We start from the raw sequence: 18043 nt of genomic DNA, 5'->3' as shown, positions 1-18043 counted from the left end.
AATTTCAAATACTTTCCCTCCTTTTAGCTTTTAGATGAATTAAAATTAACATTAGAGGAGGTATAAGTTAAACGGTTCTTTTCAAAGTTCTAATGGTTTTTTTAAGTCAAATAAATTTTGAACAAGTCATCTTTTTTATGGAATAGACTGAAATTGTAATAGTTTTATTTTTTAAATATTAATTATAAGTAATTGTGGTGCTTTGGAAATTAAAATACAGGAATTAAAATATGATAAAGCAATTTTAACTTTGATACATTATGTACTAAGTTCATTTGTGGCAAATCGACAACTGAGGTTTATTATAATTTTTTTCTTTGCTATTTGTTCTTTAGTTTGTTTCATCATGCATTTTCAGTTCAGTTTGTTGGTTTCGTCAACTAATGAAACATATTTTCGAATATTCAGTGTGGATTACAAATTTCAAAACTTGGGTTTTTCCATTTAAAATGAAAACCCCTTATAAACGTGTGGACTATGTGAAGTAGATCTAAAATACGCGATTATTTTCTGCTTACGATAAATGAAACTAAATGCAAGAAATTGTGAAGGATCAATGTCAAATTTGAGTTCATACAAGAAAATGTTCGTAGTATCAACGAAAGAGTGATTCATCCTACTTTAAGTGTCAAAAGGCTTTGAGAGAATATGAATGTGCAAAGAAAGTCTATTAAAGAAAAAAATTTCAGACTTGCCAGTGCTGATTAAATTTTCATTGCATTGCTAACAGTAATTATATTAAAGAGAATTTACAGAAAACTAAATATGACAAACATTATTTAACATTTCCTACTGGTCTAAGAAAATTTCTGCTCACTTTTTTAAGGAAAAAAGAAACAGGAGCAAGACCAAGTGAGCAAAGCTATCCGTTTCTCATTGATAAAATACATGACTATAAATATTCATAATGGGAGTCAGCATTGGTTTCTTAGTATGATTAAAGCATATAAAGTTTGTAACTTTCTAAATTACATCAGAATTATAAAGATAGTTAACAAAATATTAGACGAGTTTGGGCTAGATTTTAATGCTCATGTTGCCGAATGTATTCTACGACTTATGTATTGTACATATCTTTTCATTCATGATACTGATGTACTGTACATTCATGATATTACATTCATTTAGCAGTTTTAGATGTTTTGTAATTAAAAGTTAAAGAGTGTATCGATGAAGAAATAGCTGATGCTGACAGCGAAGACGATGATGAAAACATAAATAATATTATTATGGATATGATGTTGATATTATTACAACGTTTAGTGCATGATATTAATCAAGACTGGAAATGAATTTCGTGTTTGAGTTAAATATTGACACAAATGAAGCACTAAAACTTAGTGAAAATAATTTAACAGAAATTAAGAAAGTCTGAAAAATATGCCGAATGTTTCGTAAATCTCTTGTGTAGAATAGCAGAATTATATTTTGTAAAGGAGGAATTCAGTGGAGAAGAAAAGAAGCTTATCGTAGACTGCAAGACATGGTGGAATATTCTCCTTTCTATGATTGAACGTTTTATAAAGCTAAGGAACTGCATTCCTGACGGTCTTCGAGTTCTAGCTTCAACAGAAAATGTCTGAAGAGGAATGGAATTTGTTGGATAACTTTGCTGAACTTTTCGTTTACTTGAATTTGTTTTGAAGGTTCTTTGCTCTGAAAAAGCAACTTTACTTAAAGCTAGCATGCTTATGAAAATTTGCCTTAAGAAACCAGATGCTAAGGAAAATCCTATTGTTGAAAATAACAAAGAATGCTTTATCGAACGCTATTCATCAAGAAGACAGAAGGAAGTCATTGTATTGTTGAGGTACCTAACCAATCCAGAGGATTTTAAAAATAGATAGTTTGATTTATTCTTTTTATTAATCTAGACAGGCATTAAAAGAAATCGCAGAACATATATTTCTTAGATTTTTCCTAATGACACACCATCGAAGCAGGTAATAACGCAAAGTAAAAAGTGCAGCTAGCGTTTCTAAAAATAACAAAGAAGATAACTTAATGCACGAGTATTTAAGCGAAGTGAATAGATTAGAAATGATGTCTGTGAAAGATTCCAGAGATTTTAATGTCAGCAATGAATTTAAATACTTTGAAGCCACCTTAAAAAAGTATAAATTTAAAGGTTTTACAAGTACCTAATGCGTTACCTTCGATTAACGGGTGTAGAATCAGAAAGCTTATTAGCTGTAGGATTTTTTGTATCTAATCCTCTTCGTTCAAGGAAGAGCCTTAATGTTCTTTGTTTCATAAAATCTTATTTTCAGAATATACATAAAATCTAAATTTAATTTTATATTTTTTTCTAACAAGAGTGTATTTTTGTTTCCCATATAAAGCTTTTTTTACTATTATAAAAAATTTAATTTCAATGTTATTTTTAAAACAGAGATAAATTTTATTTTTATACTTTTTACTTGTTTTACAGAGATTTAATTTTTGTTTTTAAATATAGATTTTTTTCAATTCAAAAATTATTTCTATTAATTTTTTTCATATTTTTCTCCCTGTGATTACTAGAGAGACCTCTCCTATTCGGACGTCCAATAAAACTCAACCCCTCTTAAAACCTTTATTGCTTTATGAATAATAAAATGCATAAACTGTATAAAACTTAATGAAATAAAGCGGATGTCCATTGAAGTTCAATCCCTCCCTCCCCCTTGTCCGACTTGTCATAATCCTCTCCCTTCCAGTGTGGACGTCACTTATGGACAGCCCTTGCTTGTTAAGAGTTAAAATCGGCACCTCTCAGTTGTGGCTTTTAAAAATGACTGTATTTTTTGATCAGTTAACACCAATTTCAAAAAACCTGGCTTCTAAATTTTCGGTTATTTTTAAACCCTAATATGCACTACTGTAAATCGGAGATTTTATTTTCCCTGTAGTTAAATCTTCGCTGGAATTTTTGTGATATTTACGAACTTGCAAGAAAATCTTAAGGTTAGAGGTCACAAAGCCAATTTTCATTAATATTTATTATTTGTACTTCTATCAGTTTTACACCTATTTATGTTATCAAATATATTTACTATATCCTCTCTTCAAATGACTACTATATTTAAAAAATAACACAATTTACTTTCACTCTTATTATCGGTTTGAGTGTAAGTCGCATAATCACATAGAAATAATACATAGTTCTAATGCAAATGTATAGGCTAATAAGTAAGCGAAGCCGACTTATTATATGATAACAAAGATTTCGTGTAAAGCTGTGTAGAAATTTATGAAAATATTCAACACTTAGAAGTTATAACATCATTATCGGATCTGACAATTTGGTTGAGATAATGCACCATTTTAACGTCAATTCGATGTCAGTTTCATCCTCGCTCGTTACAAAAGCGAAATAATGACGTAAAATTGAGGTAAAAAGGTAGGTTGTTTCACTCAAACGAAGAGGCTTTTCGTGTTAAAATTTAATGTTTTGTCAACGGAATTTTGAATTCTGTTTAGCCACAGATTTACATGCGGCTAAGTAGATTAAAATACTTCAATATATCTGTTGTATGCATAAAAGTTTTATTATTAAGCAGTTAGGAGGCATAAAATCCAAACTGCCAGATAAATAGAAATGCTAAAAATTCGTTTAGTGCTTTTTTATTTTTAAATTTTTACTCACTGAAGTTCAAAATTATTACTATTTATATATTGAACTTGATAACGGAAAGGATATCGAGTGGATCCAATACATGCTAAACAGAATAAACGTTTAAGAGACAAGAGCGTGTTGTCTGGTGTAGCGGCTTTAATACATCTGGAAAAGCAAATCAATGACATAGTGGGTTTCAAATGAAACGGACTATGTCATTGGCTTGCTTATCCAGCTGTATTAAAACTGTTTTTACCGGTCAACACGCCCATTGTTTCTTCCACTTGGCACGCATTATGATTCTTTTATCTTTGTGCATATTGTCCTTTTCATCGAATTCTCTTTACTGTCGTGAATGTCAACTTCAAAAATATCCATTTTACTAGTCCTATAAAATTTTGCAGATTATCTTTATTACAGTTACTTTTCCTGATTATAAATATAGAGTTTTTTCTGTGATAATATTGAGGTTAATGCCTCGTTTGATATATTTTTATATCATAAATCAAACAATATGAGAAACGTTTGGGTAATATTAAAATTGTTCAAAGAAAATGATTTTATTGAAAAATCAGAAAAGATTATAGTGATTAGGCTATATCAGTAGCGTAACGAGGGGGTGCATGGAGGTGTATCATGCACCGGGTGCCACTCTCAGAGGGGCGCCCAAATGGTCTCCAAGACAAACTATATGTGTTTCTGGAGGGGAAGAGGGGCGCCAATAAAGTGTCGGGCGCCAGTTATGTTCGCTACGCCACTGGATTATATATTGGATTGAAGTATCTATTTTTGTTATTGAAGCGTATAGAAAAGGGCAATTATATTGTAGATACATACTTACAAATACTTTTTCTACAGAAGTTATGTTAAATCAATATTCAGCAGTTTAATATTTATTTATTTTATTTCTATATAAAATCTTTTAAAAAATAATTTAAATAAACATAATCTCTTAATAAACAAGAAATTTAATAATTTGCATATAAACAAATGTAGAATATATAAATTTTTATAAAAATCTTTTTACAAATATACTTAAATTAAATTAAGGTTAATAATGCACAAATATTTAATTTTATAAAAATCATTTTTTATCATATAGAGATATTTATTTTATTTGCCAAATCGATAATTATTTTATTTAAGTCAACAAGCAAGCCGTAATTTAAAAACAATTTTTTTTTTAATATTAAAAGCTTTTACACAATTTTTGGAGCTTAATATTAAAAATTATAAATAGAAAAAGTGATTGCTTGCTAAAAGTATTCATTGGTGATGACGAAATGATGATGATATCTTCCGATAGGAAGGCATCTTCAATTCATCGAATCATTGATACGGAATAATTCCAATATCATATTCGCTGAAAGGCAGAAAAAAAAAAATCAAAATATAAAAGTATAACTCAATAAAGTAACAGATATTTTATAGATATATATTTTCTAATTTACATATCATTAAGTTAACTTACACCAATTTAATCATTTCAGTTTCATTTGTGTTAATTGTTTACTTAAGTTACATTGAAGCGGATTTATACTTTTATGGCCAGAACTTAACTGAATCACGTGTGCTTGTGCAAAGAAAATTGCTTTTCGTTGCTTGCAGAGCTAAAAGTGTCGCAGTGGTGAATTTTCGTACTAATCTTTTCTTTATGGTAATGTCTTCCGCGTGTCTTGAAATATCGCTATAAAAGATTTGGCTGTATTTGGACCACTAAATAGACAGCGTTCAATAGGGGTACTTTAATTACGATCACCGGTATGTAATTCTGTTCGTATAGAAATCGTTAAATGATTTCCTATGGAAATTGTTTGAGTTTAGACTTTCAGGCTGTAGATTGTAACAATTGTACTGGGTGAGTGAAAATAGAAATTGAAAGCAAATGAGGGATGTATTTGTCTATAATACAATACCTAGTTCTTTTAATTTCATTTTTATTTTATTGATAAATACTAAACACCCTCTATGTGTCAAAATGGAGACTTAAAATGTTTATTAAATTTAAAAACTAAAAGAAAAAGTTAAACTATAATTAGTAATTAGTAGATGGAAATTATCATGAATAATATACGAAGTAAAGAAATCATAAAGAATAGGTATTTGAAGTTTTCTGTAGAAATAATTATTGGAGAAATCTGAGTCAAATTTGTTATACACACTGTCCTGAGTATGCGGTTTCCATTTTCGAAAAAATGCTACTTCAAGTTTAGCCGTTAGGGCGAAATTTGGCGCTGTTGTAGCCTTAATATGTGCAGTACATTATGTCGTTTTATAATCAATTTTGGATATAAAAAGGAATTGCAAAACGTAACTTTGAGTTTTGAGAATAATTAAGGTGCACCTGCGCGAAATTTCACCCTATCCGTTGAATTTTGAAGTAAAACTTTCACCAAAAATCGAAACCGCAACTCAAGACATTATGTATACCAAATTTCGTTGCGATTTGCCCAATAGTTATTTCTTCTTCTAGAAAGCACTGAACATATACTGTATTCTTTAATCACGACTACCTTGTATATCAATATACAACATATAAAATATATTTGTTATTGTAAAAAGAAATTTTAAGTTATTTTATATTTTATATATACTGTATATAGTAATATTAGCCAAGTTGCAAACTTGATTTACTAAGTCAAAATATTAACTAAATAACGCTTATAAATATCAATATACAAGAATTTAATAATACATATATAGGCCTATATTACTAAATTATACTGAGTTATATATTCTTAAAATTATCCCTTGTATCAAATATTTACCAAGACATATCTGATAACTTTTATAGAATCTGCTTAGAAATCTAGGCCTATATGATATGTATTATTACATCTCTGAATCATTGATATAGAATAATTCCAGTAATATTTTTGCTCGAAATTCTCTGAAAGACAGGAAAAATTTCTATATTTTGATATAGAAATATAACAATAAAATATAGAAAAATTTCATAACTTATAGGATATTTGTTTATATATCCACTAATTTACTGATTATAAGTTTTAAAATTTAGTAAATTTTTTAAAAATCATTCAAATATGATTTTTAAATATTTAAATTAAATCTTATAAATAATGTCTCTTAAATGCTAATACTATGTTATATAGAAGAAAAGAATTTTTAAATTTTATTAAATAAATATTAAATAATAATTTTAATAAAGAAAATTAGGTTAATGTAACCCTTGGTGCCAAGATGGCGGCTCGTCTCTGATTCCAGCAAGGAAACAGTGGGACGCACGTTCTAACCTAACCTAACCTATTCTAATAATTTGGTTGCTAATAATTATGGTAATTTATTAGAATAGTTAGGTTAGGTTAGAACGTACGTCCACTGTTTTCTTACTGGAATCAGAGACGAGCCGCCATCTTGGCACCAATTGTTACATTAACCGAAAAGTACGCTAATTTCTTATGTCCAGAGGATATAAAATTTTCTCAAATAAAACATTATTAAAAGAGTGTAAAGAAAATATACAAGATAGTCCAAAATTCAGTTAGCCGAGATCTGTATTATTTAAGATAGTTCTTAAAGTTATCTTAAATATGTCTCGGTTTTAAAGACGTCTGGATGGCCGGGCGAAAAGGTCTGTGGAGGATCCGGAATCGAATCTTGGTGGGGGAATAACCAAGGAGTTTTTCATAGTCATTACTGTCTTGGAAATGAATGGTTCCATTGTGGGCCTCGCCGAATCCTGTGGGGTAAGAAAAAAGGTATTTTTATTGCCCACATAATGGAAAGAACCAAAAATGAAAAAGTTTTTGGGACACCTTGTACTTCAAAATTTTACACATATTTGATATAACGTATTGAATTACTGTTGTCTCGTGATTAAAACAAATATTTATAGAAAAATTTGTGTCAACAAATCGATATAATATTAATACATTTCTTTTTCCACTATGGATTTGACATTAACTAGTAGGGCAATTTTATCACAGCAATTTGTTGTGGTAGATTGGTCATAAACAAACTAAGCATTGTTTTAACGCTTCTGAGTTTAAAGGGCCTCAAATAGAAATGATTTTATATTAAATTAAATATATAAATATTAAATAGAAAACTAAATATGTCCTGAAATTAGTTGATGCTTAAGGTCTCCACATCTGGAGACCCTAAACGTCAACACTAATTTGCATCAAACAACTTACGAATGAAAATTCAATAAAACTATAAAAAAAATTATTTTTATACAATAAACAATTACTTATTGTGACATCGTCACAATGCCGGACTACAATTTTAATTATATTTTTAATTTATTTAATTTAAAATACATGCGCTTCACCTCAAATTAGTATTGTCTTGCCCCTGTACCTGTACATCATAATTTCCTGTTAGGAATAGAGTCCGTGCTGGTCATCTATTTAATGCTTTTCAGGGGGAAATATTTCAATTGAAATAACGTGACTTCTGATCTAGATCGGAGTTCGTATATATTTAACCGGGATCTCTTGCTTCTACGCTTTCTATATCTGGTCTCGTCTTCCGTCTATCTAACTTTGTTCTCGAGATTCAGGAAGGGCGACAGGCGACGACAGTGATTATTTATAGGTCTACAATTTTTTCAAATTGCAGCCGAATAACTTTTAATGCCTGTCAAAATTATTTGACTAATGGTTACATTAATGACAATTAGATTTCTTTCAATTGTGAATAGGAAACTTTAAGTTATAAAAGGCGTTCTTCAAATTTCAAAAATTCTTCTAATTTGTAAGAAAGCTACCTTATAATTTGCATATCTAAACAATTATAAATTAATGGATTTATGGAAAGTATTCAAATGCCAATTGTACGATATTTGCATTTAAGGAATTTAGTAAAATATCTCTCCTTGATGAAAATTACTTGAAACTGGACTTACGAAATTATCAAGTTAATAACCGAATTAGTCGTTACTAGACAATGTACTGTGTACACGCAATGTTGAAAGATAATCTAAGAGCTTTATTATGCACGACGAAAACGTGAAGTATTTTAAATTTGGCACAACTATAATAGAATTATATATCTTATTTCTAACTCATCATTCCAGAAAATAAAAAGAAAGTTAATGCGTATCGTTCTAAGTTAACTTATAAAAGCTATATACTATATTAACTTAGCTGGTGATTTGAGCTCGATTTAATTGATTAATTAACTTAATTTCGTTCTAATCGTTTAAATTTCGCATTTTAGTACAACCATGTTCTAAATATTTAAAAAAAAAAACATAATAAAAATCTAGTTTTATATATTATAATGCTTCTCTTTGATATAAAAATAATAAAGAATTCACGTAAAATGTAATAATTGTTTTTTAAAGTTAAAAAATATTTATTCATTCCAATTAGCCTAAATTTTAAGTACTTCGAATTGTCTGAATAAAATACACCTAACTTAAACTTTACATCATTTAATGGACAATCCATAAATGATGATTTAACTTTATTCAAGTGTTTTAACGGATGAGAATTTATTCATTAAAATTTTAACACCTTATGACTCCAAATATTATTCTTACTGTTAAAATTTTGTGCAAGTTTCCTCATAAAAAAATACAAATTATATACTGTATATATATTTAAAAATAATCTATAAGAATTATAAATATATTAAAAATATAGCGAAGAATTTTGTCTTTAGAATATAAATTTCTTCCTTTCGTGAAGGGAATTTCATTCTATAAAAACTTGTTTTTCTATTTCGTGTAAACGTGATTTGGATGAAGTTCAGATTTTGCTTAATTATTATAGGCTTTTTAATGATTCCAATTGAGCGTGGTATCTGCAATAAGTAAAAAATATTCGTGTCGAACGATCATACACATAACAAATATTCTCGTAAAACCACAAATTTACTTTAAAAATAGATATAAAAACGTACTGTTTAAACAATAAAATGAACAGAATAACAAGATGGATTATTTTTATGTATATACTCTATTTTTCATATTCATTAAAACATACGCACTTATATAGTCTACCCATAGTTTATTTAATTAAGAAACTTTATATATCTATATGTAAGAAAACTAAAGCTACAAGGGACATTGTCTTTATATAAAAGACAATTTAAAAAATTTAAATATTCCTGTAAAACCTTTATTGCTATTCTTTTGAAATTTATTATCTTGTTAGACATTGTGAGAATATCTAAAGTACTATACAGTTTATGAATAGAAGGATAAACTGAATTAAAATTTTATCGTACAAAAATCCTATTTAGTTCCAACAATAGAAACAATTTTTTATTACAAGATCAGTTCTTTCATAATAGAAATATTTTAAACTACTTTCATTTAGGAATTTACGTATTAATTCATTATGCAAATCTTCTTCAACTTTAGTCAACAACAAACAACAAAAGAATTGTTTTTTCTTTTACAATTCTTGAGAATCTTCTTTAAAAACTAACAAAAAATGTTTGCATTTTCATTAATATGCAATACATTAATTTACAAATTATATGAGTGATTAATTTATTATACAATTTATCTAGAAAATTAATCACCTAACAAAAAAGTAGCATAATGTAAGGATAATCAATTCTAAGATGTCTGCTAATCGGTCGAACCTCGTGCAGTTGTGAGAAACTGTTTCAATCCGAAATTCAATCCTTATGATTTTATTTTAATGGATACTTTTGATAGATAATTTCCTTTTTTAATTTAAAATCGGGTTTCTTTTAAACTGATTTTGCTTTTTTCAAGTCCATTTATTAAGACTTGAATTTGCATATCTACGAGGAAAAATCTTTTAACTTTGGGGGCTCGACACTACATGAAATATTATTGGGCCGGAATGTGTTCCGGTCCCTTATAGTTGGCGCCCATTATCTTTAATATTATTAAATTTGTTGATTACTTTGAAAAATCGATAGTTAAACAAAATTCCTGTTATGAAACTAATCTTAAATTACATTTAAGAAAATACGTTGACTGATATTTACCAAAAATTGGTAGGATAAATTTTTGAATCAGCTAAAAATACCATCGTTTAATTTATCCAACAAAAAATCCTATAACAATAAGTTAAAAACTTTTTATTCCTTAAATCAAATTATTCTTGCTTCATAAAGTAAAGGATCAATTTCCTTATTCTGAAAATCAAGAGAAAAAAACGTTATCCTTTGATGAACAATCTGATAACTCAATATGTAACTTTCAAACTAAGCTCATTTAATATGAATGTTATATTGGATAGTTCATCTTTGTCTTTTTACCTAGAAATACTTAATTTTAATCGTGTAAAAATAGAGTTTTATGGAAATATGAAGTGTTGTGCATATAAATTGCATATCGATCCAATAAAAAGAATATTGAAGAATGCGAGTGAAGTTTCTGGTAAGGTATTCTCCGAAATGTCAGAAAATTTACGATATTAAATTGTCTTAGTTTTACTATTATAGTTTGTTTACACTATGTAAATGGAATTCAAAATTTGCAAGATATAACTCTTTGTCACTTTCTTTAGACAGTAATGAGATTTATATTTTATAAATTCTTTACTTTTGACGAGTCAGTCAATTATTTTATAACATAAGTTATTTATAGAAATGCTTTCTGTTCTGTTTATACTATTAGATATAGAATATATATCAATAAAATCATCTGTCGGGAGATACAAATAATACAATTTATGCATTACTCTCATCCAACAAGTTATGAATATATTTTATATTCTAAAATATTATGATAAGAAAATATAATAAATTTAAATGTAAAGATTAGAAATAAATAATTACTAATATTATGCGATATTTTTACTTTATCATGGATTTTATATTCTCTTCAGAATATAAAATCGATTGCAAAAGTAAGCTAATATAATTTGGAATCAATGTATTTTATGTGACTATAATATTACATAACTTCACTTTGACGTTACTGTGTATTTTGTTCCTTATTGATCTTTCTAACAATGCTAAAATGTAAGAGTAATTGCAAATAGTTGCCTTACTAGCTAGCTAATTTGTTGCCTAGGCACGTATATTATGTAACTGCTGTAACATTCTCACGAAATGAATATATATGATATTCATTAATCCGAAACTATTTATTACAGGTGGTGACCGTCAGGAAAGCTGCTCCTCCTTTCACTTCCGAATAATTGGTTGGGATCGAACCCATGACCAAGAAGACTCGAGGATGGCGAGATTCAAAAAGCGTGGCAAAGGCCAAGAAGTTAGCAGAAAGGCGATCTCTGTCCTGGTACATGGCTGCTGTCTTCTTGGCCTTTTTCGCTTTGATGTTGTTTTTCGAAGTATTTCTTATCAAGGACGAGAACAGTTCCTACAGAAATCTTTATACAGAACTCGATTACTCCGATTACAGATTCAATAACGGCAGGAATCGAAGATTAGAAATCGTCCCGCCTTTCCATGTGGCTAGGGAATTAGCTAGAGTTTTGTCAGACGTGGGAGCGGAAGGACTATTAGAAGAGAACATCACATCCAATAGTTTGAAGATATCAGACGAACCAGATCACTGGCAGATGGTGCGTGGTACGAAGAATAAATTTTTTGTATTTTCAGCATATTTCGATGACAGGCGAGGTAATTACATTCGAGTTATCTCGGTAGCTAGGACACGTATTGCAGACAGAGTAGTGTGTAAATTCTGGTTTAGGAATGGCCGTTCTCCCGTAGCCGTCTATGCTACTAACAAACTCATACGAGAAAATTGGAATTTGAAGTACAGCGCTTATTTCATACTCTGTCCACTACAGAGAGACGTGGGCCAAATTCCCGACGAAGTATCTATCATAAAACTTGGAGATAGCCGCTCGTCCAATCGTCTAGTCGTTCATAATAACCATGCATCTGGATCACCCGCAGAGGGAATCGCTGTATGCATCAAACCTTTACATTATAATTATAATAAATTGGTCAATTTAGTGGAATTTGTGGAATTAAATCGTTTACTTGGTGTACAGCACTTTTTTCTTTACAATGATACCATTGGGCCTGCAGTTTCTTGTGCTCTCCAGTATTACATCAAGGAAGGTATCGTCACCGTTTTACCTTGGAAATTAGATTTAATTTCTCAGAAAGAAATCAGAACAGAAGGATTGTTTGCTGCTTTAAATGATTGCTTGTATAGAACAATGTATAAACACCGTTTCGTATTGATGATTGATTTAGATGAATATATTATACCACATGCTAATGCTTCACTAACTGATTTGATTGCATTCCTGCAAAAGAAGAGTTCCCACCGTGCAGGAGCTTTCTCGTTTCAAAATTCTTTTTTCTATCTGCACTGGCCCAATGATCCCAATTCGGAGGGGCTGTCCTATCAACTAATAACTCTTCAAAAGACTATCAGAAAAACCAAGTTACACGCCCACAAACAACGTTCCAAATGTATCGTTCTGCCCGAGAGAGTAGTGGAAATGGGCAACCATTTTGTTTGGGAATTTGCGCCAGGGAGAACTATGGTTAATGTGGGACCCGATTTGGGTTTCCTGCACCATTATCGCGTTTGCGAATTTGGCGGAACGGACTGTATTAACACAACCTCCACTGTGGATAGAACCGTTTATATGTGGAAATCGGCTCTTCTAGATGCTGTTTCAAGCAGACTGGATGAAATCCAACGTCTCTTCTCCCTATCCTTGAACGATACGCGAAAATTGGATACTTGGTGATATTGTATGTTTGTATTGCTTGTAAATAAATGTTTTGTCAGACTGTGATTGGTTTCTTTTTTTCATTAACATTTACATAATATCATTTAATTTCTAAATTTTCTGAAATTATATGTATAAAATCCTAGACAACAAGAAAATATTACAAAAATTATAGAAGGATGTTAAACATAAAAGTTTAAAGTTGGTGAAGACAAGCACACTGACAATTAGTTGAAATTTTTTTTTAATTTTTTAACTAAATTGTCAACTAATTTTTCAAAATCTTTTCAACTTACAATGAAGTTAATAGCAATACATAAAATAATAGTACTATAATAAATTATTAAGCTAAAACGATTTAAAAAATTTGCTATTTTTATAATAAATTTTAAATACTGTATATAATTATGTTTAATGATAATGAAAAACAGTTTTTGATTAGCATTATTAATTTTAGCAATTTAAAAATTAATTATAATACGGAAATCCTAAGATATGATAAGAAATTATAAAACCACTAACAGATTTCCAACATCTCTGACATAACATTTATTTTTCAATTCAGATATCCGTCTGAAAATGTTAAAATAATTATTTTTAATAAATATATGCAATTAGTTCTCGTATTTTTATGTAAGATCAAAATGTCTAGAGGAACGGAATTGATTGAAAATGAAGTGCGAGAAATTTTTTCTATCGTAGTTCTTGTCTCTGAGTAGCAGTTAAGAGAAAAGGTAGGAAGTTCGAGAGGAGTGGTAAATAACACGTTAGTAAATGGCGATAATTAAGGAATAACACAATAATCTGGTCGGTAAAGATTTTAAAACTGTGCTTGGCGTGTTTGTCCACTAGCAATTGCATATTCTAACGTGAAATGGATACAAAATGTGTAATGGGAATTTTTAATTGTGCAGTGGGAATCCCGTATTTTTGCAGTAATTAATTGTCTGATTCTGGGTTTTATTTCTTCTGATTATATTAATGTTAAAATATTTACCAAAATTATAGTATACGGTAAAACCTGTCGAAAACGGAACCCGAATAAAAAGGAAATCAACATAAACGAAAAACTTCTTCGAAACGGACCGATTTTCAATGTTAAAAAAAAAAGAATCTGTTCAAAACGGAATCCTGCCGAGCCGGAAAAGAATATTCGATTCCGGTTTACACAGGTTTACTGTATATTTAATTCGGCCCACGAAAAAAGCAGTGAAAGGAATGTTGGTAGGATTTACCATTCGTATTGAATATAAACAACAGATATTTTTTGTGCAGCCGCAACATCAATATTATCATTTAAATTATGATCCGCAACCACAGCGCACTTATCCTATAGTAAATTATATCACATGCAGGAGCACAGTACGGACCGTGCGTGTTTAACAATTAAAATTGAGTGATTAAAATGAATGAATAATTATACAGGTTTAAGGTTTGTGTTATTGTCCTTACTTTCCATTTACATCTGTATAGCAACGTGAAATACATGAAATTGCAAGAAACATTACAGCTGAAAGATTCCTATAAAAAAGCAGATTAGAATAGGATCAAGAAGTCATGTCCTGGACATCTGAATAATTAACTATACTGTTCTCTGACTAGAAGGTCAGCAGCAATAGATGCTACTGATACGATCTACGGAAGAAAGCCAAAAAAATTCTTAACTCATTAAATGGAGGAGGGTCAGTTTGGTGTGGGGGAGCATTCTCTGCTGCTAGATAAACCGATCTTGTACGAGTTAGTGGCAGGATGCATTCTTCAGTTTAACAGCGGATGTTATACAACCATTAAATTCCATTTGGATCACTTCTAGAAAGCGACAATTGAATTTTTCAGCGGGACAGTGCTCTTCAAGAGCTTCTAAAATATAGCTTGAACATGAAAAATTTCTGTTTTGCCCTGGCCATTAAGAAGCCTGGATCTAAACTCGATGAAAAATGTGTGAACAGTATTATGTTATGCAGTTTATGGCAAATTTGGTAGTGGTTTTATTATTTCTTGACATACCTTATTTTGAAAGGATATAAAAGAACACAATTTGAATTTTTGTAAGGGAAATGGCTCAAATATTGTCTCTCTTCCATTCGGAAATAGAATTTTATATCAATAAGTGAATGAAAATTATATAAGCAAAGTATAAAATATACTAGTCTTATGAATGTAAGCAAGTCGGGCATTCCTTTTGGCTCTTTCCGCCTTGTGGTTACTAAGAGAGTTTTTAATCATACCATCTTGGATTCGGCCAGACCCATGATTTATATGATTAAATACTCATTAATTACTCACCAATGGTCGAGTGGATAAAACCACTGAACACCAACGTGCGATCACATGGAGTTTTCCAGGATTTATTTACCTAGGGACTAGTTTTCCATAGAAAGTCATTCCCGGACAGATCGCCTATGTGCTTTCCACCAATTCAAATTAAATCTAATATCTATTAAATGACGGGTATGAAAACATAACTATTTTTTAATATGATGAGAAGTGAAAGAATACACACGACAATTAAAAATCCTCAGCTGACAGCCAAGAAGAAGCGTTGATTTGCTACTTTTTAAATAATTATAATCAATTTTTTAAATTACCAATTAAAAATCTTATTACATTCGTTTACGCATGTGTCCGTTATAAAAACTAAAATTACTGTATTTAAATCTTGATCAGTTTTATTAAGTTTTAATAAACGTGTTACGGTTCAAAAAGCAAGAAAAGAGAAACTTTACGATGCTCATCTGCCTAAATTAACGGATTTATTTATATATTAAGCACAGTTGAAGTGAAATGGTAGTGCTTTATAGTGCTTAATAAAAATGTTTGTGAATTTGAAGTGCTCAATATACACATATATCTGTTTAAACCTCATTTAGTTTACTTTTAAGTATGAAATCTTCTTTATTTTAGATAATTATTATTAAGCATGCTATTATAATATATTGGAAGAATTTTATTATTATTAAGAAATACAATACTTTATGAAATTAATATCACCAAGTATTCATAAAGATTTGAAAATAAATTTTTGTTATTGCTTAACCTTCTGTAAAGTGTTTTAATCCTGAGAATTTGGCTATGGGAATATCCCTGCACGGCTCTGTCACAAAGTTTTGAGATGATGATGTTTGACCTGACAATACCAATAGGAAATACCATATGCGAATCCATTGGTTGTATTAAATTACAAAGTGCTGGTACATGTAGTGGTATTGCTATGTGGACGGAGTATAAAATGGATAGTGATTCCACAATTTCTAATGGACCATTAGAAGTAAAATTGGGTGAAGAAATAAAATGGAGTAAGACTACCAGGCAAGGTGTCCACTTCCTTAATTAAGAAACCAATTCATGTTCAGCGAGATCAAAAACGTCACATGAAATATTCAATAGTTTTTAATCCGTCGGTGGGTCATCTGTCATTTAGCTTTGATGCAGTGCACAAATAGATTGTGAGATTTGACTTTGCCAATGGAGCAAAAAATGTCTTCAAGGATAACAATGGCTTGATTACCATCAAGCTATCATTTTAAGGAAGAAAATGCATTTTCTTTCTTAAAAACTATGTTAAAAAGAAATACTCAATTGTATGTTTAAACTTAAATATGAATGTTCAGTGTATATATTCGTGTATTTATAAATATGCAAATTCATCTGTCATATCCTATGCTTCTAAATGGCCTTTCAAGAAGACATCAGCATAATGAAGTTTCTGATTTTATTTAGTTCAGATCCAAGTAATGCTGAGATGGATAAAAATGTTTTTCTTTATATAGAATTTTCTAATTTGGGATATTTAGTTGACAGATGACAGCGATGGAGTTCAGTCGATATTCGTGAATTTCGGACGAAAGTCGACCATGTCGAGAGATTCGAAGGGACGTAAGGATGTTATATCGCCGAAACCATCGAAAAAGAACCAGCAGAAGTTGACGATGGAGATAGGAGAGGTTAGAGTTGCGGAGGATAAAGATTTCGAGCAGTTGAAGAAGTTAATTGACTTGGAAGACGGTTGGAAGTTGGATTATAAGAAGAAAATGACACAAGTTTGGACTAAATCGACCCAGCAAACTAATATCAAGATAATAAAGCTGAAGACGGTTTATATGGATGTGTCGCCTGCACTGCTGTTTGGCGAGCTGTTAGACCCAGATTATAGAAAAATATGAGACACTCATGTGGTGGAAAGTTATGATATCGGTTGTCTCAATCCTAATAATGATCTCGGCTATTATGCAGTTAAATGTCCTTCTCCACTCAAAAACAGGGATTTTGTCTTGTTACGGTCGTGGCTGGTGACAAAAAATGAGCACATGCTGATAAATCATTCCGTGTACCATGACTCGGCTCCTCCGAAGAAGGGATTCGTTCGTGGCATCTCTCTTCTGACGGGATTTGTCATCAGACCTGTTAAAGATAATGGTTGCGAATTGAATTATGTAACACAGTGTAATCCTAAAGGTTCATTACCGGTGTGGATGGTTAACAAGTTAACACAGATATTTGCACCAAAGATGGTAAAGAGGTTGCATAAAGCCTGCGTGGGATACGACTCCTGGAAAATAAAGAATAATCACGCAAACGAAACGAACGAAAATTTTCAATAAATTTTAAAATTCCGAGCAATTATTTGTTGTGACATCGTCACACCTGCTCCTAAGCTTTCCATATGTGGTCTCGGATTTCATCTTTCAAACTCCGTTCTCGATATTCAGGAAGGACAGACAAACAGACGGATGCTAGCGGGAATTTATAGATCTATAATTTGAAAATTGAGTTCAATACATATAACAATAGTACTATTCGTATAACTGTTATATTGTTTCAGCAGCAT

The 18043-nt window shown here is 30.3% G+C and overlaps 1 protein-coding gene and 1 pseudogene across 2 annotated transcripts in view; both read left to right on the top strand.

The window, feature by feature from the left end:
- The window catches only part of LOC136987327 (beta-1,4-galactosyltransferase galt-1-like), a 31241-nt gene extending 17962 nt beyond the window's left edge, over positions 1-13279 (top strand). For both annotated transcript variants that reach the window (XM_067285058.1, XM_067285067.1), the window contains exon 2: positions 11650-13279. In XM_067285058.1, the coding sequence (XP_067141159.1) occupies positions 11713-13233 (1521 nt within the window). In that variant the 5' untranslated portion in view covers positions 11650-11712 and the 3' untranslated portion in view covers positions 13234-13279. The remainder of the gene's footprint in view (positions 1-11649) is intronic.
- Positions 13280-17014: 3735 nt separating this feature from the next.
- Positions 17015-17831, top strand: LOC136987318 (START domain-containing protein 10 pseudogene; annotated as a pseudogene).
- Positions 17832-18043: the final 212 nt, after the last annotated feature.

The sequence above is a fragment of the Centruroides vittatus genome, unplaced genomic scaffold, assembly GCF_030686945.1.
Source record: "Centruroides vittatus isolate TY-2023 unplaced genomic scaffold, ASM3068694v2 contig_1218, whole genome shotgun sequence".
Lineage (NCBI taxonomy): Eukaryota > Metazoa > Arthropoda > Arachnida > Scorpiones > Buthidae > Centruroides > Centruroides vittatus.
This window is presented reverse-complemented; position numbering and strand designations above follow the sequence as displayed.